The sequence below is a fragment of the Hyla sarda genome, chromosome 2 (assembly GCF_029499605.1).
Source record: "Hyla sarda isolate aHylSar1 chromosome 2, aHylSar1.hap1, whole genome shotgun sequence".
Classification (NCBI taxonomy): domain Eukaryota; kingdom Metazoa; phylum Chordata; class Amphibia; order Anura; family Hylidae; genus Hyla; species Hyla sarda.
This window is the reverse complement of record NC_079190.1, coordinates 145,266,670-145,287,189: the sequence shown is the minus strand read 5'-3', so window position 1 is coordinate 145,287,189 and position 20,520 is coordinate 145,266,670. Positions and strand designations below refer to the sequence as shown.

The 20,520-nt window shown below is 39.8% G+C and overlaps 1 protein-coding gene across 19 annotated transcripts in view; it reads left to right on the top strand.

Moving 5' to 3' along the window:
* Positions 1 to 20,520, top strand: part of MYCBP2 (MYC binding protein 2) — a 318,664-nt gene that overhangs the window by 261,256 nt on the left and 36,888 nt on the right. For 13 of the 19 annotated variants that reach the window (XM_056555546.1, XM_056555556.1, XM_056555553.1 and 10 more), the window contains 17 exons: positions 1,387 to 1,482; positions 5,141 to 6,790; positions 7,248 to 7,417; positions 7,503 to 7,747; positions 10,174 to 10,341; positions 12,493 to 12,650; positions 13,177 to 13,376; positions 13,584 to 13,733; positions 14,003 to 14,163; positions 14,855 to 15,011; positions 15,174 to 15,398; positions 16,013 to 16,078; positions 16,232 to 16,471; positions 16,678 to 16,767; positions 17,973 to 18,053; positions 18,830 to 19,096; positions 19,542 to 19,825. In XM_056555546.1, the coding sequence (XP_056411521.1) occupies positions 1,387 to 1,482; positions 5,141 to 6,790; positions 7,248 to 7,417; positions 7,503 to 7,747; positions 10,174 to 10,341; positions 12,493 to 12,650; positions 13,177 to 13,376; positions 13,584 to 13,733; positions 14,003 to 14,163; positions 14,855 to 15,011; positions 15,174 to 15,398; positions 16,013 to 16,078; positions 16,232 to 16,471; positions 16,678 to 16,767; positions 17,973 to 18,053; positions 18,830 to 19,096; positions 19,542 to 19,825 (4,408 nt within the window). The remainder of the gene's footprint in view (positions 1 to 1,386; positions 1,483 to 5,140; positions 6,791 to 7,247; positions 7,418 to 7,502; positions 7,748 to 10,173; positions 10,342 to 12,492; positions 12,651 to 13,176; positions 13,377 to 13,583; positions 13,734 to 14,002; positions 14,164 to 14,854; positions 15,012 to 15,173; positions 15,399 to 16,012; positions 16,079 to 16,231; positions 16,472 to 16,677; positions 16,768 to 17,972; positions 18,054 to 18,829; positions 19,097 to 19,541; positions 19,826 to 20,520) is intronic. The other 6 variants (XM_056555563.1, XM_056555551.1, XM_056555564.1 and 3 more) reach the window with 2 other exon arrangements.

The window sequence follows — 20,520 nt, the reverse complement described above, 5'->3', positions numbered from 1 at the left end:
CTGGGCTTTCTCTGACTGGTAGCCCAGTCAGAGAAAGCGCCAGCTGGCGCGAAACTAGTCCGTTTGGCTTTTTTTTCCCCTCCACGTCCTCCACCATATGGAATTGTTTTTTGCATTCTGAATAAATCTGCAATCTACCAGCGAGTACAGTGGGTGAGTGCGGTCTTTTCACCTTCTTCTCCTCGATGTTCAATGTTATCTGATATTACACCTGCATCCCCAGGTACGGCAGTATTTCAAATCTTCTGGATAGCCCTTTTTGTATTGCCTCAGGATTTCATTATTGTACAGGGGTATTTGCTCTTTGGTGCCACTTTTTTCCCTTTTCTCTTTGGACTTACAAAATAAAATTGTTCCCGCAAATAAAAACCCCCATATGGCTCTTTAGCTGAAAAAATAAAAGGGTTATGGCTTTTAGAGTGTAGGGCAAAAAAATGAAACCTCCCCAAATGACTATTTCCTACCTCACTAAGGGGTTAAATCTGTTTCCGCAGCTTGTTGTTTCCAGCATTTGTCTGTTTCTTGGTAACAAAACAATTGCTGGTATCACAGAAGCCAGTCAAAAAGGATTCTTTATTTTAGTAGGCTAAAAATTTCAGGATCTCGCATGAACAGAGCAGCAAAGTTGTAGATTAAAATGGAAATAAACTAAAATGAGAAGCAAATAATCCCAGAAACACTTGGGGACAGTCATAAAACATGCATGTTAATGTTAGATTAATATAATTGCTATTTGTGAATTGCTCTGAAAGCTTTTCCACATATTTCACAGGAAAATGAGCATCTGAAATGTTTATACTCCAGCACTGTGTGCTTGACTAAAGGAACTTGGAGTCCAAAGGAAGTTCTTACTATAGAATTCTGCACTTGAAGTACTCCACTGGAATGTTTATCCATCTGTTCTGCCTGGGCTGCAAAAAGTAAAATAACAAACTTTAACTTGCCTTCCGCCTCTCCCCTGGTGCTCCGATTTAGGTCTTCTGGGCCTGGTCTTTCGCATCTTGAAGCCCGACGCGTCACACTGCACTTAGCTTATCGCCCACCGTAGTGTTGACTCCACCTTCTCCCTGCTGCCTGGGCCTGTTGCATGACACTGTGCTTAGCGTGTCACCGGCCGAGGCAGAACGGCGAAAGATGAGTTTAAAGTTTGTTTTTTACTTTTTCAGCCTGGGCACAATGGATGGATAAAACATTCCAGCAGATTACTCCTTAAAACCTGAGATTAACATTTGTGACTTAACAGCTTTGCATGGCCTCAACTCAGAAACAAATTATAGAGAACTGTACTATTCTTTTGCTGTATTCTGTCATTTCTTACATGCTTTGTATAATGTCTTGTGTTTGCTTATATCTTTGCTGCTTCTATGCATCTGTTCTCAACTGTAGACCTCACACCATCCAGCGTTTCTTCTCGCGAACCTAGTAGCAAAAGTAAAGCTGCTCCGTCATCTGTTTTTTCACCTCTGTCTGTCAAATCAAAGGGTGGGTATGCATGCTTCTCAACCCATAATTTTACCTTCATTTTACATAATACTAAACCTTGTGTTTCTTGCCTACAAACTACTGTGGCTAGTTGTTTTGGTTTATTTTTTCTCCTTCAAGCCAAAGATGTAAGGGCAATCTAATGCCAAAAGTGTAACATGCAGGCATGTCTTTTAGAGAACCAGCATTAGCATATTTAGTTCAGAATATTAATTGGTCGTACATTTAAAGGATTGACACATTGAACATGATTTCCACCATGTTTCCTGTGCTGCCAGTTAGGAAAGCTTGCCCTTTTTTTTTTTTAAAAAAGGTGGCACAGCTAAGTCAGTTGATCTCCCACCGCCCCAACATCCCCCATCGATTGTGCTGGACAAAACTTTTACTAACCTTGTCCCTTTGGCCATCAACACAAGCTCTAATTTGTCATGGCAGCCGCATGGGAGGGAGCAACAGAACAACACTGAATAATAAATAAATGTCTCCCCATTTCATGGCTATAGGAGGGAAATGGCTATAGTAGGGGGATGGCTATATAACAGGAGGGGAATGGGTTATATGAAATCATGGGACTGAATATAGGAGGGGAATGGGATATATGAAATGAGAAGAATGGCTATATAAATTATATATATATCCATTCCCCTCATTTCATATAACTATTTCACCTCATAGGGATAGAGTTATCAAAACTTGTCCAAAGGAAAAGCTGCTGAGTTGCCCATAGCAACCAATCAAATTGCTTCTTTCATTTTGCAGAGGCCTTGTTAAAAATGAAAGAACCAAGCTGTTTGGTTGCTATGTGCAACTTGGCAACTTTTCCTCTGGACAGGTTTTGATAAATCTCCCCCATATAGCCCATTCCTCTCATGTTCTATAGCCCATTTTCCTCCTATAGCCATTGCCCTCGTGCCCTGTAGACAGTTCCCCTCCTATAGCCATTCACCTTATATTATATAGCCCATTCCTCTCCTATATAATGACTCCCCCCCCCCCCCATTTCATATAGCAATTTCCCTCCTACAGCTTATTCCCCTTGTGTGATAAAGCCCTTTCTCCTATAGCCTATCCCCCTCCTAAGTAGAATGTCTATATGAAATGGGGGGATTGGGCATAAAATAAAGGCGATTGCACATGAAATGCGGGGATTTCACAATCTGTTTATATCGCATATCAAAATCACAATATTTATCCCCATAATCGCAATCGCACACTTTCCTCAAATCGTGCAGCCCGTGTATGTATGTATGTGTGTATATATATATATATATATATATATATATGCATATATGTATGTATGTGTGTATATATATATATATATATGTATGTGTATATATATATATATATATATATATATATATATGCGCTGAAACAATGGTTTGACTGGCTCGTTTTTACTTTCATAAAGCAGTTACATTTCAGTATATGTGTCAGAATATAAGGTGGCTGCAAATCGCAGAAATACAGTAAGTACTCTAGAAAGGTTCTGCACTTTTTCTCTCTCTTTGATGTATTAACCTCATTTCTACCTTTTTTTCTGAGCTACTTGAAGAGACTTTGATGGTATCTAGGGATTCAGTACAGAATTTTTCTTGTGATCAGTATTAAAACAGTAGTGAATTATTTTACTAATGTTGCATATGTGGCCCTAACCCAACTTGTTGGTAGCAAGATTACATTTCTAATGGCCTAAATGTATTTAAAGCATTTCTATTTTTAATAAGGATGCTAGATTTTGTTTTCCGCTTTTATACTTGAAAGATTTGGCGTCCAGAAGTATACGGTGCTTTTCAAAAACATCCTGTGCCCATCTAGTAGAACTTGTGTAGTAATGTAGCAGATTTGCAAAGCATTATAAAATGTATGTACTTATCTGCTCAGTTTTATACTGTAAACCTATTTTGGGACTAGTACATTTTCTAAATAGTCACACACAAGTCAGGTGCCGATGGCTGCATCAGGTAAGAAGTTAATCTTATTCAGTGTATAGGGGTGGCAGGTAACTGCAGCTCGGTTCCTATCAATGATTGATGTCCTATCCTGTGGATAGACATCAATAAAAATAAAAAAAGTCAAGGAAAACACTGTTAATAAATGCCAGCCTGACCTGTTCTATTAGTTGATGTAAATACTAGTAGTAAGTATCATTTACACAACCTATGTGAAAACTGTAATCCCTCTTCCAATGAAATGAACTCCTTGTCTTTCTGCTAGGAATTTAATATAGATAAGTTCTTATTCTGTAGTCTTGCTTAAAATGGTTTTATGATCTTTAACATGTAATGCTCACTTAAAAAAACCTGAAAATGTTAACTATTTTAGCAATCCAACCTCTGAACCAAGCTCTCACAGACTGCTTGCTGCATGAACAAGCTGTGTACACAGAACTTTTAAAAATCCAACCTCTGAGCCAAGCTCTCACAGACTGCTTGCTGCATGAACAAGCTGTGTACACAGCTCTTTGTGCACCCTGCTCGAATAAGACATAACCTGCAGTAGCATACAGTTTCTGTGTACTTGGCTAGTCCCTACAGTAAGCTTGGTGGACAAAAGTGTACAGCAGAGCACACACTTCTCATACATTTTTAATTCTGTAGATCATTTAGGGTTCAAATCAGATTTGTCAGCAGGTTTTTGGTATATAACTGAAGGTCATGGCTGTATTATACTTCTGACTCTGAATGCATACAGAAAGGTTTTGTTGACTGACTCCTCCAGTATCGAGTTATCATGCTTTTAATTCGTATGCAGATTGGCCATAAAACCCAGTGGGCATTCCCCTGGGCTGCAGAAGCTCAGCAGAGTTCATGCCATCCACTTGGTAGTAACGCCTCTAAGGCTGCTTGTAACCTCCTCCTAGAGGCATTGCTAACAAGTGGATGGGATAAATTTTGCTGGGCTCTTGTAACCCAGGGGACTCCCATCTGGGCTTTTATGGCTAATTTGTATAGAAATTAAAGGGGTATTCCAGGAAAAATCTTTTTTTATATATATCAACTGGCTCCAGAAAGTTAAACAGATTTGTAAATTACGTCTATTAAAAAATCTTAATCCTTTCAGTACTTATGAGCTTCTGAAGTTAAGGTTGTTCTTTTCTGTCTAAGTGCTCTCTGATGACACCTGTCTCGGGGAAACGCCCAGTTTAGAAGAGGTTCGCTATGGGGATTTGCTTCTAAACTGGGAGTTTCCCGAGACAGGTGTCATCAGAGAGGACTTAGACAGAAAAGAACAACCTTAACTTCAGAAGCTCATAAGTACTGAAAGGATTAAGATTTTTTTAATAGAAGTAATTTACAAATCTGTTTAACTTTCTGGAGCCAGCTGATATATAAAAAAAATTTTTTTTTTCCTGGATAACCCCTTTAAGTTTGCTATCTCAGTGCTTAAAGGGTTAATTATCAATGCAAAAATGAACACAAATTCAGAGTCTGAAGACCTCTACTGCCATGGCCTATGTTATGAACCAAAAACCTGCTGCCAAGTCTGCTTTAATATGAACATTTAATCTAAATCCATTGCTCCCTATAAAATCATCTGTGTGTATTTTGATAGGCTTCTAGTTATGTAACTTGTTAGCAAAGTGAATGTTATATCTAATCAATGGGATAATTTATACCTTCCGTAAGTAATGATATATTTGTCTAATTGTATTATATAGATGAAAGGTCTCAGTTTAATGCTGCTGCCAAGCCTCCTGCTGTGAACAAACCAGACTTGCCTTCTAAACACAGAGTTGACAGCAAATCCCCCAAGCCAGATGGACGAGTCAGTCGTTCTAATGCTGATCAGAAGAAACCTCGAAATAATGAAGGAATAACAGCAAGTGAATCTCTGCTGTTGAAATCTGATGCTGCAAAACTGAGATCTGATTCCCACAGTCGATCATTGTCACCCAACCACAACACACTCCAGATTCTAAAGAACTCAGATGGAAAACAATCTGGTCTCCGATCAGAATCCCCTGGACCTGGCTCCCGTTCTACATCACCAAAGCCAAAGACTGTGCCTACAGGAAAGCCTAATATGTCTTGTGCTGGTGCAACACGTTCAGCATCTCCACAAGAAAAAAATCTACCTCAAAAAGCTGCAGGTCCTGCAAAGACTAAACTTGAACCACCACGTGAACGGTCCAAGTCTGATTCTTACACTCTGGATCCCGACACGCTGCGGAAAAAGAAAGTACCCTTTACAGAACCTTTAAGAGGGCGATCAACTTCACCCAAACCAAAAATGTCACAGAAAGATGGTAAACCATCTGGTGGCAGTGAAAATCGAGCTCCTTCTCCCCATGTTGTTCAAGAGAATTTGCATAGTGAGGTTGTTGAAGTATGCTCCTCCAGTGCTTTAAAGACCAATAGCATTACAGACAGTACTTGTGAGGATAACTCTGAGGTAAAAAGTGTTGATGATGGTGCGTCCAAAGTCCATTTCAGTATTGGAAAAGCTCCCCAAAAAGAAGAGCAAGATACAAGAGCGTCTCCCAAAGTAAGCCGCAAAAGTGCTGGTAGGCATGTTCGACCCAAAAAAGAGAGAACCAACTTTTTGTTTAAAGAAGCATCAAGATCTACTGAACCTGCAAAGGAAGCAATGTCCCCGTCTGTGGCTGAATGTGCAAGAGCTGTTTTTGCAGCTTTTCTTTGGCATGAAGGCATAGTCCATGATGCAATGGCTTGTTCTTCTTTCCTAAAATTTAATCCAGACCTATCCAAAGAGCATGCTCCTATAAGAAGCAGTCTTAACAGCCAACAACATACAGAGGAAAAAGAAGTCAAGTTAAAGAATAGACATTCCATTGAAATATCATCTGCACTTAACATGTTCCATATTTCTCCCCATGGGCCTGATATATCAAAAATGGTCAGTATTAATAAGAACAAAGTCTTGTCAATGCTTACAGAACGGACTCTGCATGAGAAATGTGAGGATGGCAAGCATGAGGCTTCTCAGTTTGAAGTATCAAACCACCATTCTACTAAATCCAGACCCCCGCTTCCACTAACACTTCAGCATCTTGTAGCCTTTTGGGAGGATATTTCATTAGCCACCATAAAAGCTGCATCCCAGAATATGATTTTCCCAAGCCCTGGGTCATGTGCAGTTTTAAAGAAAAAAGAAGGCGAAAAGGATAGCAAGAAAGCAAAGAAGGAGAAAAAGAAGAAAGATAAAGCCGAATCTAGGCCACGCGGTAATCTTTTTGGAGAAATGGCTCAATTGGCAGTTGGCGGGCCTGAGAAAGACACAATTTGTGAACTGTGTGGGGAATCTCACCCATATCCAGTAACATATCACATGCGCCAGGCACATCCAGGTATGATTTTACTAGTTAATGTCTGTGATTACAATACTATCCACTAGGAATTGCATGTATTATCTGCCATGTTTTTTCGGAAATTCAGTTTCTTACACAGAATGGACACCAGTGACTCCTTCCACAGTGCCAGATTTTTATTTAAAATAGTTTTTGTAGAATTTCGCACTTGGCATGTTCTTTCCCAACTCTTTCACGTGACTGAGGCAGTTTCATAATGTAAGTCGTAGGATTTTCACGCTTAGAAAAGCAAGCAGCTGGTTCTACTGAAAATTAAAAACGAGGACAGGTACATGTTGTAAATTGAATAGTGAAAAATTGATATCTCAGTGTTGGCTTGAAAAAAAATTCTACATTTTGACATTATGCACTTGCATCTGTCTTTGTGTTATGTATCTTATTTTATTAACAACAAAAAAATCACAAAAATACTTACTTAGTTTTTTCCTTCCATAAGGCTGTGGACGTTATGCTGGTGGTCAGGGATATAACAGCATTGGACATTTCTGTGGAGGCTGGGCAGGGAACTGTGGTGATGGAGGAGTTGGTGGGAGTACTTGGTACTTAGTCTGTGATCGTTGCAGAGAGAAATATCTCAGAGAAAAGCAGGCAGCGGTAAGGGAGAAGGTAATAGTTTTCTGCATGCCGATCAATGATTGAACGTTATTATGAAGATGTGGTTGTAATTATAAATGATTTTTATTATTCACAGGTCAAACAATCTAGACGAAAACCAGTGCAGGTGAAAACACCTCGAGCTTTACCCACCATGGAGGCACATCAAGTGATTAAAGCCAATGCACTCTTTCTACTGTCTTTAAGTAGTGCAGCAGAGCCAAGTATTCTGTGCTACCACCCTCCAAAGCCATTACTGTCCCAACTTCCAAGTGTAAAAGAGGGGATTTCTGAGGACATGCCTCCCAAAATACAGTGCCTCTATTTGCAGACACTAGCAAGGTAAATGCTAAGTTTTAGATCCCAATAATTTAGCACTTTTCAAAGTTGGGTAGCACATCTACAGGTAAAGCTAGACTATGGCCCTCATTTACTAAGAGTGGAGTGTAGGTTTCTTTGTGGGTTTTAATTCCCTACAATTTATTTTCTGCGGTATTTACTAAGGTTTCCCTACAGTTTCCACTTTTCCCTACACTTTGCTTTTTTTTTTTTTTTACACATGCTCTGATCTGTCAGGTTTTCCTCAGCTGAAATCCACCACATTTTTCTGTGGAAACTTTAGTAAATATGTTGGGATTTTGTGAAAATGTCAGGAACACTCCCCCTTTTTTGTGACCACACCCCCTTTTCCCGATGACCACGCCCCTCAGGTTTTCATAGCAAAATGGAGAGTTAGTTGGGGTTTTTTCAATTCAGGCGCAGCCAGAATTTCAGGTGCATATTCTGGCGCAGACAGAATTTCAGGCGCAATGAAACTGGCGTGCAACCCAACAAAACATGTCTGGTTTGCAATAGTAAATGAGGGCCTATGTCTGTAGCGGACGCATTATAATCCTACTGAAAAGAAGTAGTTCTCCAGCTTCTGGTGAATATTAAAACCTGTAATATTTATTCCAACATTATTGAAAGCAAGGGGCATACCTATCCTATATAAAAGCATAACAGAAACTAGCTATATTGTATATTCATTTTCTAAGGATTTAGTTCAACTGTGAAACTTCCCAAAGCTCATGTGCAAGTGTTGGCTAATAAAAGCGCCATGCTAAATGTATTTTTCTGACTGCTTTGACGTTATTGCTTTTAATGGAGGTTTGAAAGACAAATGGATTGGATCAACTTCTGCTGCTTCTTAGTACATGAACTTAATCGGAGAGAATGATGTGCTCTAGTTTTCTCTAGTTCATCCAATAGCTCTAGCCATAGCTTATTGTTGAGGGTTATATATAAATTGAGGACCCATTCAGCTGTCTGAAGCAACTCTGAATAGTGTGCAGTGTCTATTACATGGGGTTAAGTGCTGCACCAACTAATGCACTTTACAGTGCAGCATTGGAGTGGTCCCATTGTCTCTATTGGGGATTTTGCTTTTATGGTAAACTACTCTGACTGTGATGCAGCTGAAAACCGCATTGATGTGTGGTTTGGTATTGTATGGTTATCAAATTGTTTGGTTATGGTTGCGCCTCACATTTTTGTAAATATTTTATTATATTATGTGACAATACTAAAGAAATAACACTCTGATACAGTGTAAAGTAGTGAGTGCACAGCCTGTATAAGGCTGGGTCCACACTATGTTTTCAGCAACATGGGACCATATACGGCTAGAGGGAGTGAAAAACTCGGCGCTCTCGTATCCGGGATGCATTTCAATGAGCCGACCGGAGTCAAACGCTGACTCTGATCGGCTCATTTTTGCCCCGTGTATGGTTTTCCCACCGGACCTAAAACAGAGGACCGTATACGGGGCACAAATGAGCCGACCGACCGGAGTCAGCGTTTGACCCCGGTAGGCTCATTGAAATGCATTACTTATCGGCAGGATACGGCTGGGATAGCTAAAAACATGGTGTGAACCCAGCCTAACAGTGTTTACTGTGGTGTCCCCTCAAAAAAAAACTCAACACACAGCCATTAATGTCTAAACCTTGGTAACAAAATTGAGAACACCCCCCTATGTGGAAATGATCAAACTGGGCTTGATTAGCCATTTTCCCTCCCCGGTGTCATGTGACTCATTAGAGGTCTCTGATGTGAATGGGGAGCTACCGTAGTTGTGTCTTTAAATTTGGTGTTATCTAATGCTGGACACTGGAAGTTTAACGTGGCGCCTCATGGCAAAGAAAGAAAAAAAGAATTGTTGCTCAACATAAAGGTGGCCTAGGCTATAGGAAGATTTTCAAGACCCTGAAACTAAGCTACAACTCAGTGGGCTAGACCATACAGCTGTTTTTACAGGACAGGTTCCACTCTGAACAGGCCTCGCCATGGTCGACCAAAGATGTTGAATGCACGTGCTCAACGTTTGCCAATTGCTGCTGAGGTTGAAGGGGGGGGGGGGGGGGCGCGCAAGGAGGAGTCGAGAGGACTCCAGTGGCAAACTGTGAAGCTCTGATGAACTCCATGCCCAATAGGCTTTAGGCAGTGCTGGAAAATATTGTTGGCCATACAAAATGTTAACACTTTGGGCCCAATTTGAACATTGCCACTCCCTTTTTTTATGCCAAGGTTTAGACTTTACCACATTGCAGACATGAGGCATACAGGTACGCCCTTTCTACCCAGGACTTAAGGCACCAGGGCGGACAATTTAATTGTGCATGTGTTACCCAAAGCGCATTAGCCCTATCGCTATGGAAAAAGAACAAAATTACCTTTTGTAAATAGTAATTTCCTTGCAAGATAAAAATGCTTTTCTTTTAATGCAGACATCACCATGAGAACTTTGGTGGCTATCAGGATGACAATCTCTTCCAGGACGAAATGAGATATCTTCGATCTACTTCAGTTCCTGCACCCTACATATCAGTTACTCCTGATGCCTGCCCAAATGTTTTTGAGGAACCAGAAAACAACATGAAATCAATGCCTCCTAGGTATGCTAAAAATAAATAGAACAGAGCTTTTTTTTCCATGCAATTTTTTTAAAGATAGTTCCCAGAGAGGTGGAAAACAAAAAAGCAACAAAAAACGCATCTCTGCCACACCCCCACCAGCACTACTGCTACCACTGACTGGCTGAACCGGCCTGTGACATCAAATCGTCAAACCCAATGCGCTGCTGTGACAGAAGGTGAAAAGGAAACAAAACTATAGTGCTTAAATGAAAAAAACCTGATGTCCTTAAAGGGTTACTCCGCTGCTAGACATCTTATCCCCTAGCCAAAGGATAGGGGATAAGATGTCTGATCGCGGGGGTCCTGCTCCTGGGGGGATCTCTCGCAGAAAGACATTCTAAACAAATGTGCGGCAGTGGTCGTGACTTCATGGCCACGCCTCCTTGTGATGCCATGCCCCCTCAATTCAGATCTATGGGAGGGGGTGTGGCATCACGTCACAAGGGGCATGACTGTGATATCACAATCACGGCCTCCGGCTCAGAGTGTCCTGAACGAAATGTTCAGAACATTGGAGCACCGGAGTACCCCTTTAAGAGGTAACATTTTCTACCTCCCAGGACACCATTATATAAATATAACTTTGGACAACCCCTGTAGCCTTTTAACCCCTTGAGTACATAAGTCTTAAATGTATGTCCTGATGCGCTGGGACTTAGTGCACCAGCACGTAAATTTACTTCCTATACATGACGCGAGCACAGGAGCAGTGCAAGCATCATGCATGGCAGGTCCCGGCTGCTATCAGCAGCCAGGGACCCGCTGGCAATGACGGACATCAGAAATCACTCAGATGCAGTGATCAACACAGATCACAGCAATGCGGCGCTTAAATGGCTGATCTGATCGCCTGCAGCACGGCCTCGGGGAACAGATCAGCCAAGATGACGGACAGAGGTCCCCTTACCTGCCTCCGTTCGTCTCCCGGTGTCTTCTTCTCTGGTCTGACATCAAGCAGACCAGAGAAGAAAATCGCAGATAATACTGATTAGTGTTATGCCTAGCACTGAACAGTATGAGGGACTATAAATAGTCCCGTATGGGCACATAAAGTGTAAAAATTATTATTTTTTATTTTTAAATGTGAAAAATCCCCTCCCCCAAATAAAAAATGTAAATTGCCCTTTCTTCCCATTTTACCCCCAAAAAGCATTAAAAAAATACACATTTGGTATTGCCGTGTGCAAAAATGTCTGAACTATCAAAATATAAAGTAAATGATTCTGTGCGGTGAATGTCGTAAACATAGTGTCCAAAATTGCTTTGTTTTGGTCACATCACATTCCAAAAAAATAATAATAATAATAAAATGTGATCAAATACTCAGATATACGCAAAAGTGGTACCAAAGCAGTACAATAATAGAAAAGTATGTAATCATGGGTAACATTTTATTCGTATCGACCCACAGAATAAAGAAAACTTGTAATTTTTACCATAAAGTGTGGTGTCCACAAGGCCAAAAACGTGTGTCTTTTTAACATCTTATTTTTATTTTTGCTTTTAATCATTCATTTTTCCATCTACAGAGCCATATGAGGGCTTGTTTTTGTTTGCTAGACCAATTGTGCGGTAACATTTACAGTAAAACAAAAATGTTTGTGCAGGAAAACTGAAAAAAGTTTCATTTTTACGCAGTGTTCTTTACGTAACTGACATATTATCTCTATTCTGTAGGTCCATACGATGACAACTAATTATATAGCTTTTATATTATTTCACCACTAAAAGTCAAATTTTGTTTAACAAAATATGTATGCTTTAAAATCATCACATTCTGACACCTATAGTTAGGTCTATGGGGCTGTTGGATGGCTCATTTTTTGCGCCATGATCTATAGTTTTTATTGGTACCATTGTGGTTTAGATGGAACTACACTGGACAATATGTATGTCAGATAAGGAGTTCAAAAGTAAAACTCAAATGATTGACTTACAGAAAATAGCAAGATGGAAGGTCTTGGAGCTTGGGCAGCCTTTGACTGCTATGTACAGTGATGTGAATCCTCTTGCTGACTGTTTCCCTCCTGTTTTGAGTTCAGAAAGTTTATGCCTCAGGCCTAGGTTAACGTACATTTACGGTTGTCCAAAAACATTTTGTTCTGAATATCTTGTAATTTTTTTCTTTAGCCTGGAAACAAGCCCTATTACTGATACAGACTCTGCTAAACGTACAGTCTTCCAAAGATCCTACTCTGTTGTGGCCTCAGAATATGATAAACAGCATTCTGTCCTGCAACCACGGGTGAAGGCTATTCCCAGACGAAGAGTAAACAGTGGCGATGCTGGTAAAATAATGTTTCTACTGACTTTTCTTTAAGAGAAGAACACAATGTTTTGCTATAATTAAGTAATTTGATTATTTTAATTAACTAAAAGATAATTTAATTCTGTTCATACTATGGTCATTGCTTCTTTTCTTCACTGAGCGCTATGACAGATGAGTGGTTAAGTGACAGCATATACTGCTAGGATATGCAATCCCTTTCGGGGCCCTTACTGATCCCATCATGAAGATGAAGTGCTGCACCATCATCACTTTTTTTCCCTGCATAGCTGAGCAGGAAACGACTGGCCTCTTTGTTCTCAGGTCAGACACCCAAGTGATGGCATTTGCCAACAGTATGTCATCGCATTATGAGATGGTAATACCCCATTCATTTTTAATCCGATCTGTGACTTGTGAAAAATCCTGTGAACAGAGCCTAGGTATATATTTGCTGGTGTTTTTTGTTTTGCCAGAATGCATGGCAAAATATAGACAGTTTGACTTTACATCATGGACCCTCTGATTCGGTGTTTATTTTGTCATAGAAGTTGGCTCCTCATTGCTGAGACACCCTTCGCCAGAGCTATCCCGCTTGATCTCTGCCCACAGTTCACTTTCAAAAGGAGAGAGAAATTTCCAGTGGCCGGTCTTGGCTTTTGTTATCCAGCACCATGACCTAGAAGGCCTTGAAATTGCCATGAAACAGGCACTAAGGAAATCAGCTTGCCGTGTTTTTGCAATGGAGGTGAGTAATTTCAGGATGAGTGCCAGTGCTGGCTGTAAACTCATAACTTGTAGTGCCAGTTAGGATTTAGGAAGTTAGTGTTTTACATTTTAAGTTGTAAAAATGTATTTCTTTCCATGTGAAGAAATATGTATACATAATTTGTGTATTATGTTATTGGTGAATTCCTTTAGTAAACCTTATAAAATTAACTTGTCTGTTTCTTAGGCTTTCAATTGGCTGCTTTGCAATGTAATTCAGACAACATCTCTTCATGACATATTATGGCATTTTGTGGCATCTCTCACTCCTGCACCCGTGGAGCCAGAAGAGGAGGAGGATGAAGAAAATAAGGCAAATAAAGAGAATGCAGAACAAGTATGTACTGACATTGTCACTGTTCTTATTTTGTGTGTTTTTGTTAAACATCTGGATTAAGCACAAAACAGTATTTTGACTAATTATGAAATATTCCCTAACCTATTTAGAATTGTTTTATTACTAGTGTAAACATTCTGTAACCAATCTTTCAGAGCTATGCGGAAATAAAAAAAATCAATAGAGGAATCAGTAAGAGCCAATCCTATTGATTCTATTAGCTGGTTTGCATATGTGGTAAACACTAACACTTTCTGAATTTATTTAAGGAAAAAGATACAAGGGTGTGTGAACATCCTCTTTCAGACATAGTGATTGCTGGAGAAGCTGCACACCCATTGCCTGACACGTTTCATCGTCTTCTGCAAACAATTTCTGATTTAATGATGTCTCTTCCTGGAGGTAGTGCTTTACAGCAGATGGCACTAAGGTGAATAAAGAACAGCCAGCTTATTATACTTTTTAGTCAGAATGCAGAATCTGGTCCGCAGTTCTATTTATTCTGTTTCACCAAGAAGTTTTACCCTACTTGTGTAAAGACCAGGTGCACCATCATTTTATAAAACATTATTTTTCTGCAGAGGGAATTGTTATTGTTTTTAGATAACAGAGAGAGATTTTTACCTGTACTTGCAAATATTTTCATTAATCAAGAAAACAACTTAATTACTTATGACAAATTGGCATTTGGCATCATGTTAAATATCCAGGCATAAGCTCCATTAGTGGTACTTCATATCACAAAGTGATGGCTTATCGCTTATGGCTCTATTGAATGGAGGGGGCATGTTTTGACTAGCTAAGGGGGTTGGGTCCAAAACTCGCTCTAGCATAGCCGGGGTCCCCTTATGGAAGATCCTGTGGATAGGGGATTAATTTCTTACTGCTGGATATGTTTTTTTTAATCTTTTTTTCAAGACAGTCTGACCCCTGTAAAAAATATTTTCCCTCCCTGGAAAACACCCTTAATGGGGTATTCCATCTGCACACATGCCATAAATGTGCAAGATGGGAAAACCCTTTGAATCCATCCCCGTGGAAGTTGCATGTTGTCACATATTTGGTAAATTGAATAATTTGCAATGAGCTATCAAATACTGAATATGTTTGTTTTATTCCAGATGCTGGAGTCTTAAGTTTAAGCAGTCTGATCACCAATTTCTTCACCAGAGCAACGTATTTCACCACATCAACAATATCCTTTCCAAGTCTGATGATGGAGATAGTGAGGAGAGTTTCAACATCAGTATTCAGTCTGGCTTTGAAGCAATGAACCAGGTTACTTTCTTATTCTGTTTACATAGTGGTGTACTCGTATGTTAAGTATCACTGTTGGCTGTATCTGTTTGTGCAATGGTCCAATTCATTTGAATCATTTTTGGAAAAACTGTTGCAGCATTGTCTTAAAGTAATATATATATATATTTTTTTTTATTACAGGAACTTTGCTTAGTCACTGCCCTTAAAGATATGACTAGCATTGTGGACATTAAGACTTCTAGCAGACCAGCCATGATTGGAAGCTTAACAGATGGGTCCACAGAAACCTTTTGGGAGTCAGGAGATGAAGATAAAAATAAAACAAAGAGCATCACAATAAATTGCGTCAAAGGCATAAATGCACGCTATGTGTCAGTCCATGTGGACAACTCTCGAGACTTAGGGGTATCTATCACTTTATTGTATTTTCCTACTCCCCCTAAGTTTTAGCCAGTACCACTACCCACCTGGCTCTCTGGAAGCTGCATCCAACCCTATTTTGTATAGACAATAAGAAAAAGGGAGTTGAGCAATACACAAGGCACTGTAGCCACTTCATTCGAACAATCGATGGGGTTCGAGAGGTTTTACTTCTGTCGATCATAGTGACAGCGTATCCTTGCGATATGCAGTCACTGACATTGGGATATCTTTTCTACATACACTTTGTTATACCTGGTGCATGTGTATCAGTCTTTCCTCAAGTGCTGTTTAAAGTGGAACTGTAAGGTTAGTTCAGCATCAGTGCTGTAAATCACCTAAAATTTGTCTGAATTGGCAAAAAAAGAACCACATCTGTAAGGTTTATTTTAAGGAATAATGCAGTCTTTCAGCCACAGCGCTATTTATAGAGCAGACAATCTTCTAGTATGAACCCTTGAATACTTTTTTCAGAATAACATTGATATATGAACTGTGAATGTCCGCAGCCATCTCAATTTAACAGCAAACCTATTAGAGATAATGTGCTAAGTGTTAATGTTTTTTTGTTTTTGTTTTTTTTTTTACTCCTTTTTCAGAATAAGGTCACGTCAATGACCTTTTTGTGTGGCAAAAGCGTGGAAGACCTGTGTAGAATTAAACAGGTAAATGTGCTGTAACAATCTTACATTATCAAAAATTTCCAGTTTTGGAAAAAGTTTGGGAAACTTTGCAGTGTACTTAAAACTGAAGACCCTATGCAAATGCCAGGTAAAGATGTAATGTAGTAACATTGTTTTTCTTTTTTATTCTGCAAGACTGACTTGGATTCCAGACACATTGGATGGGTGACAAGTGAGCTGCCAGGAGGGGATAATCACATTCTGAAGATAGAGATGAAAGGCCCTGAGAACACACTGAGAGTGCGACAAGTCAAAGTACTCGGCTGGAAAGATGGCGAATCTATCAAAATAGCCGGGCAGATTTCTGCTAGTGTGGCTCAGCAAAGGAACTGTGAATCAGAGACACTGCGTGTGTTTAGGCTTATAACTTCACAGGTTTGTGTTATGAACAAAGCACAACTTTTTCTTATATCAGAATTGTTAAATTGTATATATCTAACATACACAGTAAACCTTTCATTTTCCTTATACAAGATAACGTAAAGTCCGCATGTATTGTATGGTTACGATATAAACCTTTCAAGACGTGTATAGCCTGAAAGTACAAAAACGTAATTGCGTCTGCAAATCCTCCCACACAGGTATTTGGCAAGCTGATTTCTGGAGACGCTGAGCCCACGCCTGAGCAGGAGGAAAAAGCTCTCTTATCCTCACCTGAAGGGGAAGAAAAGGTACATGGACTGTTGCATCTCTAATATGAAAACCTATATTTATTTTGTTTTTTTACAAGGAAATGACAGGGAAAAGGAAAACACCTGCCTCATGTTACAATACATCCATTGTTAAGCTATGTTACCATGAAGATTGGGGGAGACAGCAACTGAAACTCATTCTCATAAGGCATTGAATTGTGACTGTAAATGTTCCTTAAGAGTAAAGACTATTGCATGATTCCAGTCGCACAAGAGTTCACACACTTTACTTTTTATCCATAGTAAATTAGTCAACTATTGTTTTGACTTATGGGTCAGCAGATGCCAACACCTAATAGCTATGATGTCTGATACTTTAATAATAACAGGTCATGGATAAGTCTTTGTGTGACTGATGTCTAGGTTGCAGACAATACGCACAAAAATGTTAAAGGGGTACTCTGGCAAAAAAAAACATCTTATCCCCTATCTAAAGTATAGGGGCTAAGATGTCTGATGGTTGGGGGTACCACATCTGGGGACCCCCACAATCTCTGGGCCGGCAGCAGCGGTGTCTGGAATATTGGAGCTTCCATGTTCGTGATGTCACGCCACTCCCCCCCCCCCCCCCCCATTCATGTCTTTAGGAGGGGTATGACGGCCACTACGTAGCAGTCACGCCTCCTTCCATAGACACAAATGGAGAGGGCACGGCAGCAGTCATCTGGCACGGAGCATAGTTTGCTCTGTGCATGGATGACCAGGGTGCCGTGTCTGAGATTGTGGGGGTCATCCGCAGTGGTGGGGCCCCCGCAAGCAGACAGCTTATCCCCTATTCTTTGTATGGGGGGGGAAATGTTTTTCACCGGAGAATCCCTTTAAGTTTGCCTGTTTTCACAGGTTTAGTCACTGCATGGCCGCGATACTTGTGTTTTCTGTACTTACAGAGAGGTCACGTATGCTTACTTTTATAACGTGCCTCCCAGCTGGCAACTAATCTCCCTAATGCTAAGTCATGTATATCTCATAACATCAGTCAGATATTAAGTAGACCCCTTCAAAACTACTATTGAAGTGTTTTGGAAATCTCTTTGGTCCTCCCACCAAAAGCATACTGTTTCTAGTTGGGAGCAATCTAGATCTGCCTTTTCTATTCCAATCATATTAATAGTTTAATATGACTACCATATTGTCATGTTTGCAGTTATTATTATTATTTTATTTTTTTAAATTTATTTTGTTAGGCAACATCCGATGCCGACCTTAAGGAGCACATGGTTGGTATTATTTTCAGCAGAAGTAAACTCACCAACTTACAAAAGCAGGTATGTATACTTTTCATAGGACTTACTATATATTTGGTTTAATTCTTTGGTTCCTGTCCTATAAAGTGTGTAGACATTTTGGGAGGAATTTATTAAGCTTCTATGCCATAGCAAAGTGGCATTTTTTTTCCACAAGCAAACAGTTTGAGCAACAATATAAGACTAACCACAAGTTTGTGCCTGTTTTTTTAAAAACGGGCACGGCTTGGTATAAAGGGGCGTAGCTTAATCTCAAGCATAATTTAGTACAAGGTACACCAGCAAGTGTATATTGTAACTGAAATCTAAACCAATTCTGAGCTGGTGTACATTTTAGAGTGCGGAATGCAGTACAGACCATAGCCTTTTAATGAAATTGCCGTCTGAACTTTTTACTTAAGACTAGAATGAAACATCAGTTTCAGTAAATCCCCCCCCCCCCCTTTTTTTTATCGAATCTGAACAAGTTTATGTATAGGAGTATAATATGTAAATAACTTGTGTGACCAATGTTATGTGTCAGTAATGAGAAGTGAGAAGTAATGAGTAATTAATTTTTTTGTAACCACTGAGGGGAATTGACTAATCTGAGGTTTAATATGTTGGTTTTAGTTCAAATAAAGATATGACATGCACCAAATGTATCAAAAGGCACTCCTCTTGGTGCATTTGGATTGAAATCATGTACAGAATTAGGCAGAAAACTTGTGTACTGACCTTGGTGAACTCACCACAGTGTTCAAGAATCTGCTCATTTTTTTAAATACACAAAACGTAACCCAAAACACTCTTTCTAGGTGTGTGCCCACATAGTGCAAGCTATCAGAATGGAGGCAACACGTGTGCGTGAAGAGTGGGAGCATGCTATCTCCAGCAAAGAAAATGCAAACTCTCAACCGAATGATGAAGATGCCTCCTCGGATGCATACTGTTTTGAGCTTCTTTCCATGGTGCTTGCGTTAAGTGGATCTAATGTTGGCAGGCAGTATTTGGCTCAGCAGCTGACATTACTACAAGATCTTTTCCATCTTTTACACACCGCTTCCCCAAGAGTCCAGCGACAAGTGAGTGATTACTATCTGGGACAATTATAATAACCATTTAATGTTGAGTTTTGTTAATGTTGGGTTTATTGTTATTCAAGAATTTAGGATTGGGATTTAGGATTGATGTTACATGTGTCATCCATGTATATAGCGTTATCACTACTTTTCTTTTACTTTCACATTAGTGGTATACAAACTATAGAAAAGTACTTTGCTTTTCTCAATTCACAGATATAGTTATATTATGTTTTTTTATGCTTATACCAGGAACAAGGATTAATCAAATCTTGTCACAGATACAATAAATTAATTAAAAATAAGAAATATGGTGTTCACAAAACAAGAACTATAATGGATTTCGTTATACATATCACACAGTGACTTAGAGTAATTGAATAGGAAATATTATGAGCAGCCATAAACTATTCCAGTTAGTGATTTGCATCTCTTTTATCAATCACAGGTAACCTCATTGCTTCGTCGTGTCTTACCTGAAGTAACTCCATCTCGTCTTGCTAGTATCATAGGAGTAAAGTCTCTTCCACCCGCTGACATCAGTGATATTATCCACTCAACAGAGAAAGGAGACTGGAACAAGCTTGGCATCTTGGATATGTTCTTAGGTTGCATTGCTAAAGCTCTTACAGTTCAGCTGAAGGCTAAGGGAACACCGATCACTGGCACAGCAGGAATGAGTGCTGGGAAAGGGGTCACGACTGTCACTTTGCCAATGATTTTTAACTCCAGGTACAGTCTGGCTCAAACTTTAACCCCTTAAGGATCAAGCCCATTTTGACCTTAAGGACACAGCCATTTTTGCGGACCACCTTCATTTTATGCATTTAAGATGATGTCCGGTGCAGACTTTTTCTATTCCATCCTGCAAGGGCTGCAAAAAAAGACAAAACAAACTTTCACTTACCTTCCTACGTTCCCCCGGAGCTCCGCAACAGCTGATCAGTCGGCCAGGCTGTTTACTTCCCTTAGCCCGGTACATCACACAGCGCTTCAGCCTATCACCGGCCGCAGCGATGTCCCGCCTCTGCTGGTGATAGGCTGAAGTGCCGTGTGCCGTACCGGGTTAAGGGAAGTAGGAAGTAAACAGCCCAGCCGACTAATCAGCTGTTGCGGAGCTCCGGGGGGATGTAGGAAGGTAAGTAAAAGTTTGTTTTGGCTGCCCGGGCAGGATGGAATAGAAAGTCTGCACCGGACATCTCCTTTAATAACTCTGGGATGCATTTACTTATGAGTTTGATTCAGAGAGTGTTTTTTCGTGACATATTCTATTTTAATATAGTGCTGAATTTTCGTCGATACTTGGACCATTTCTTGGTGAAAAATTCCTCCAAGATTTCATGAAAATTTTGAAAATGTAGCATTTTTCTAACTTTGAAACTCTCTGCTTGTAAGGAAAATGGACATGCCAAATACATTATATATTC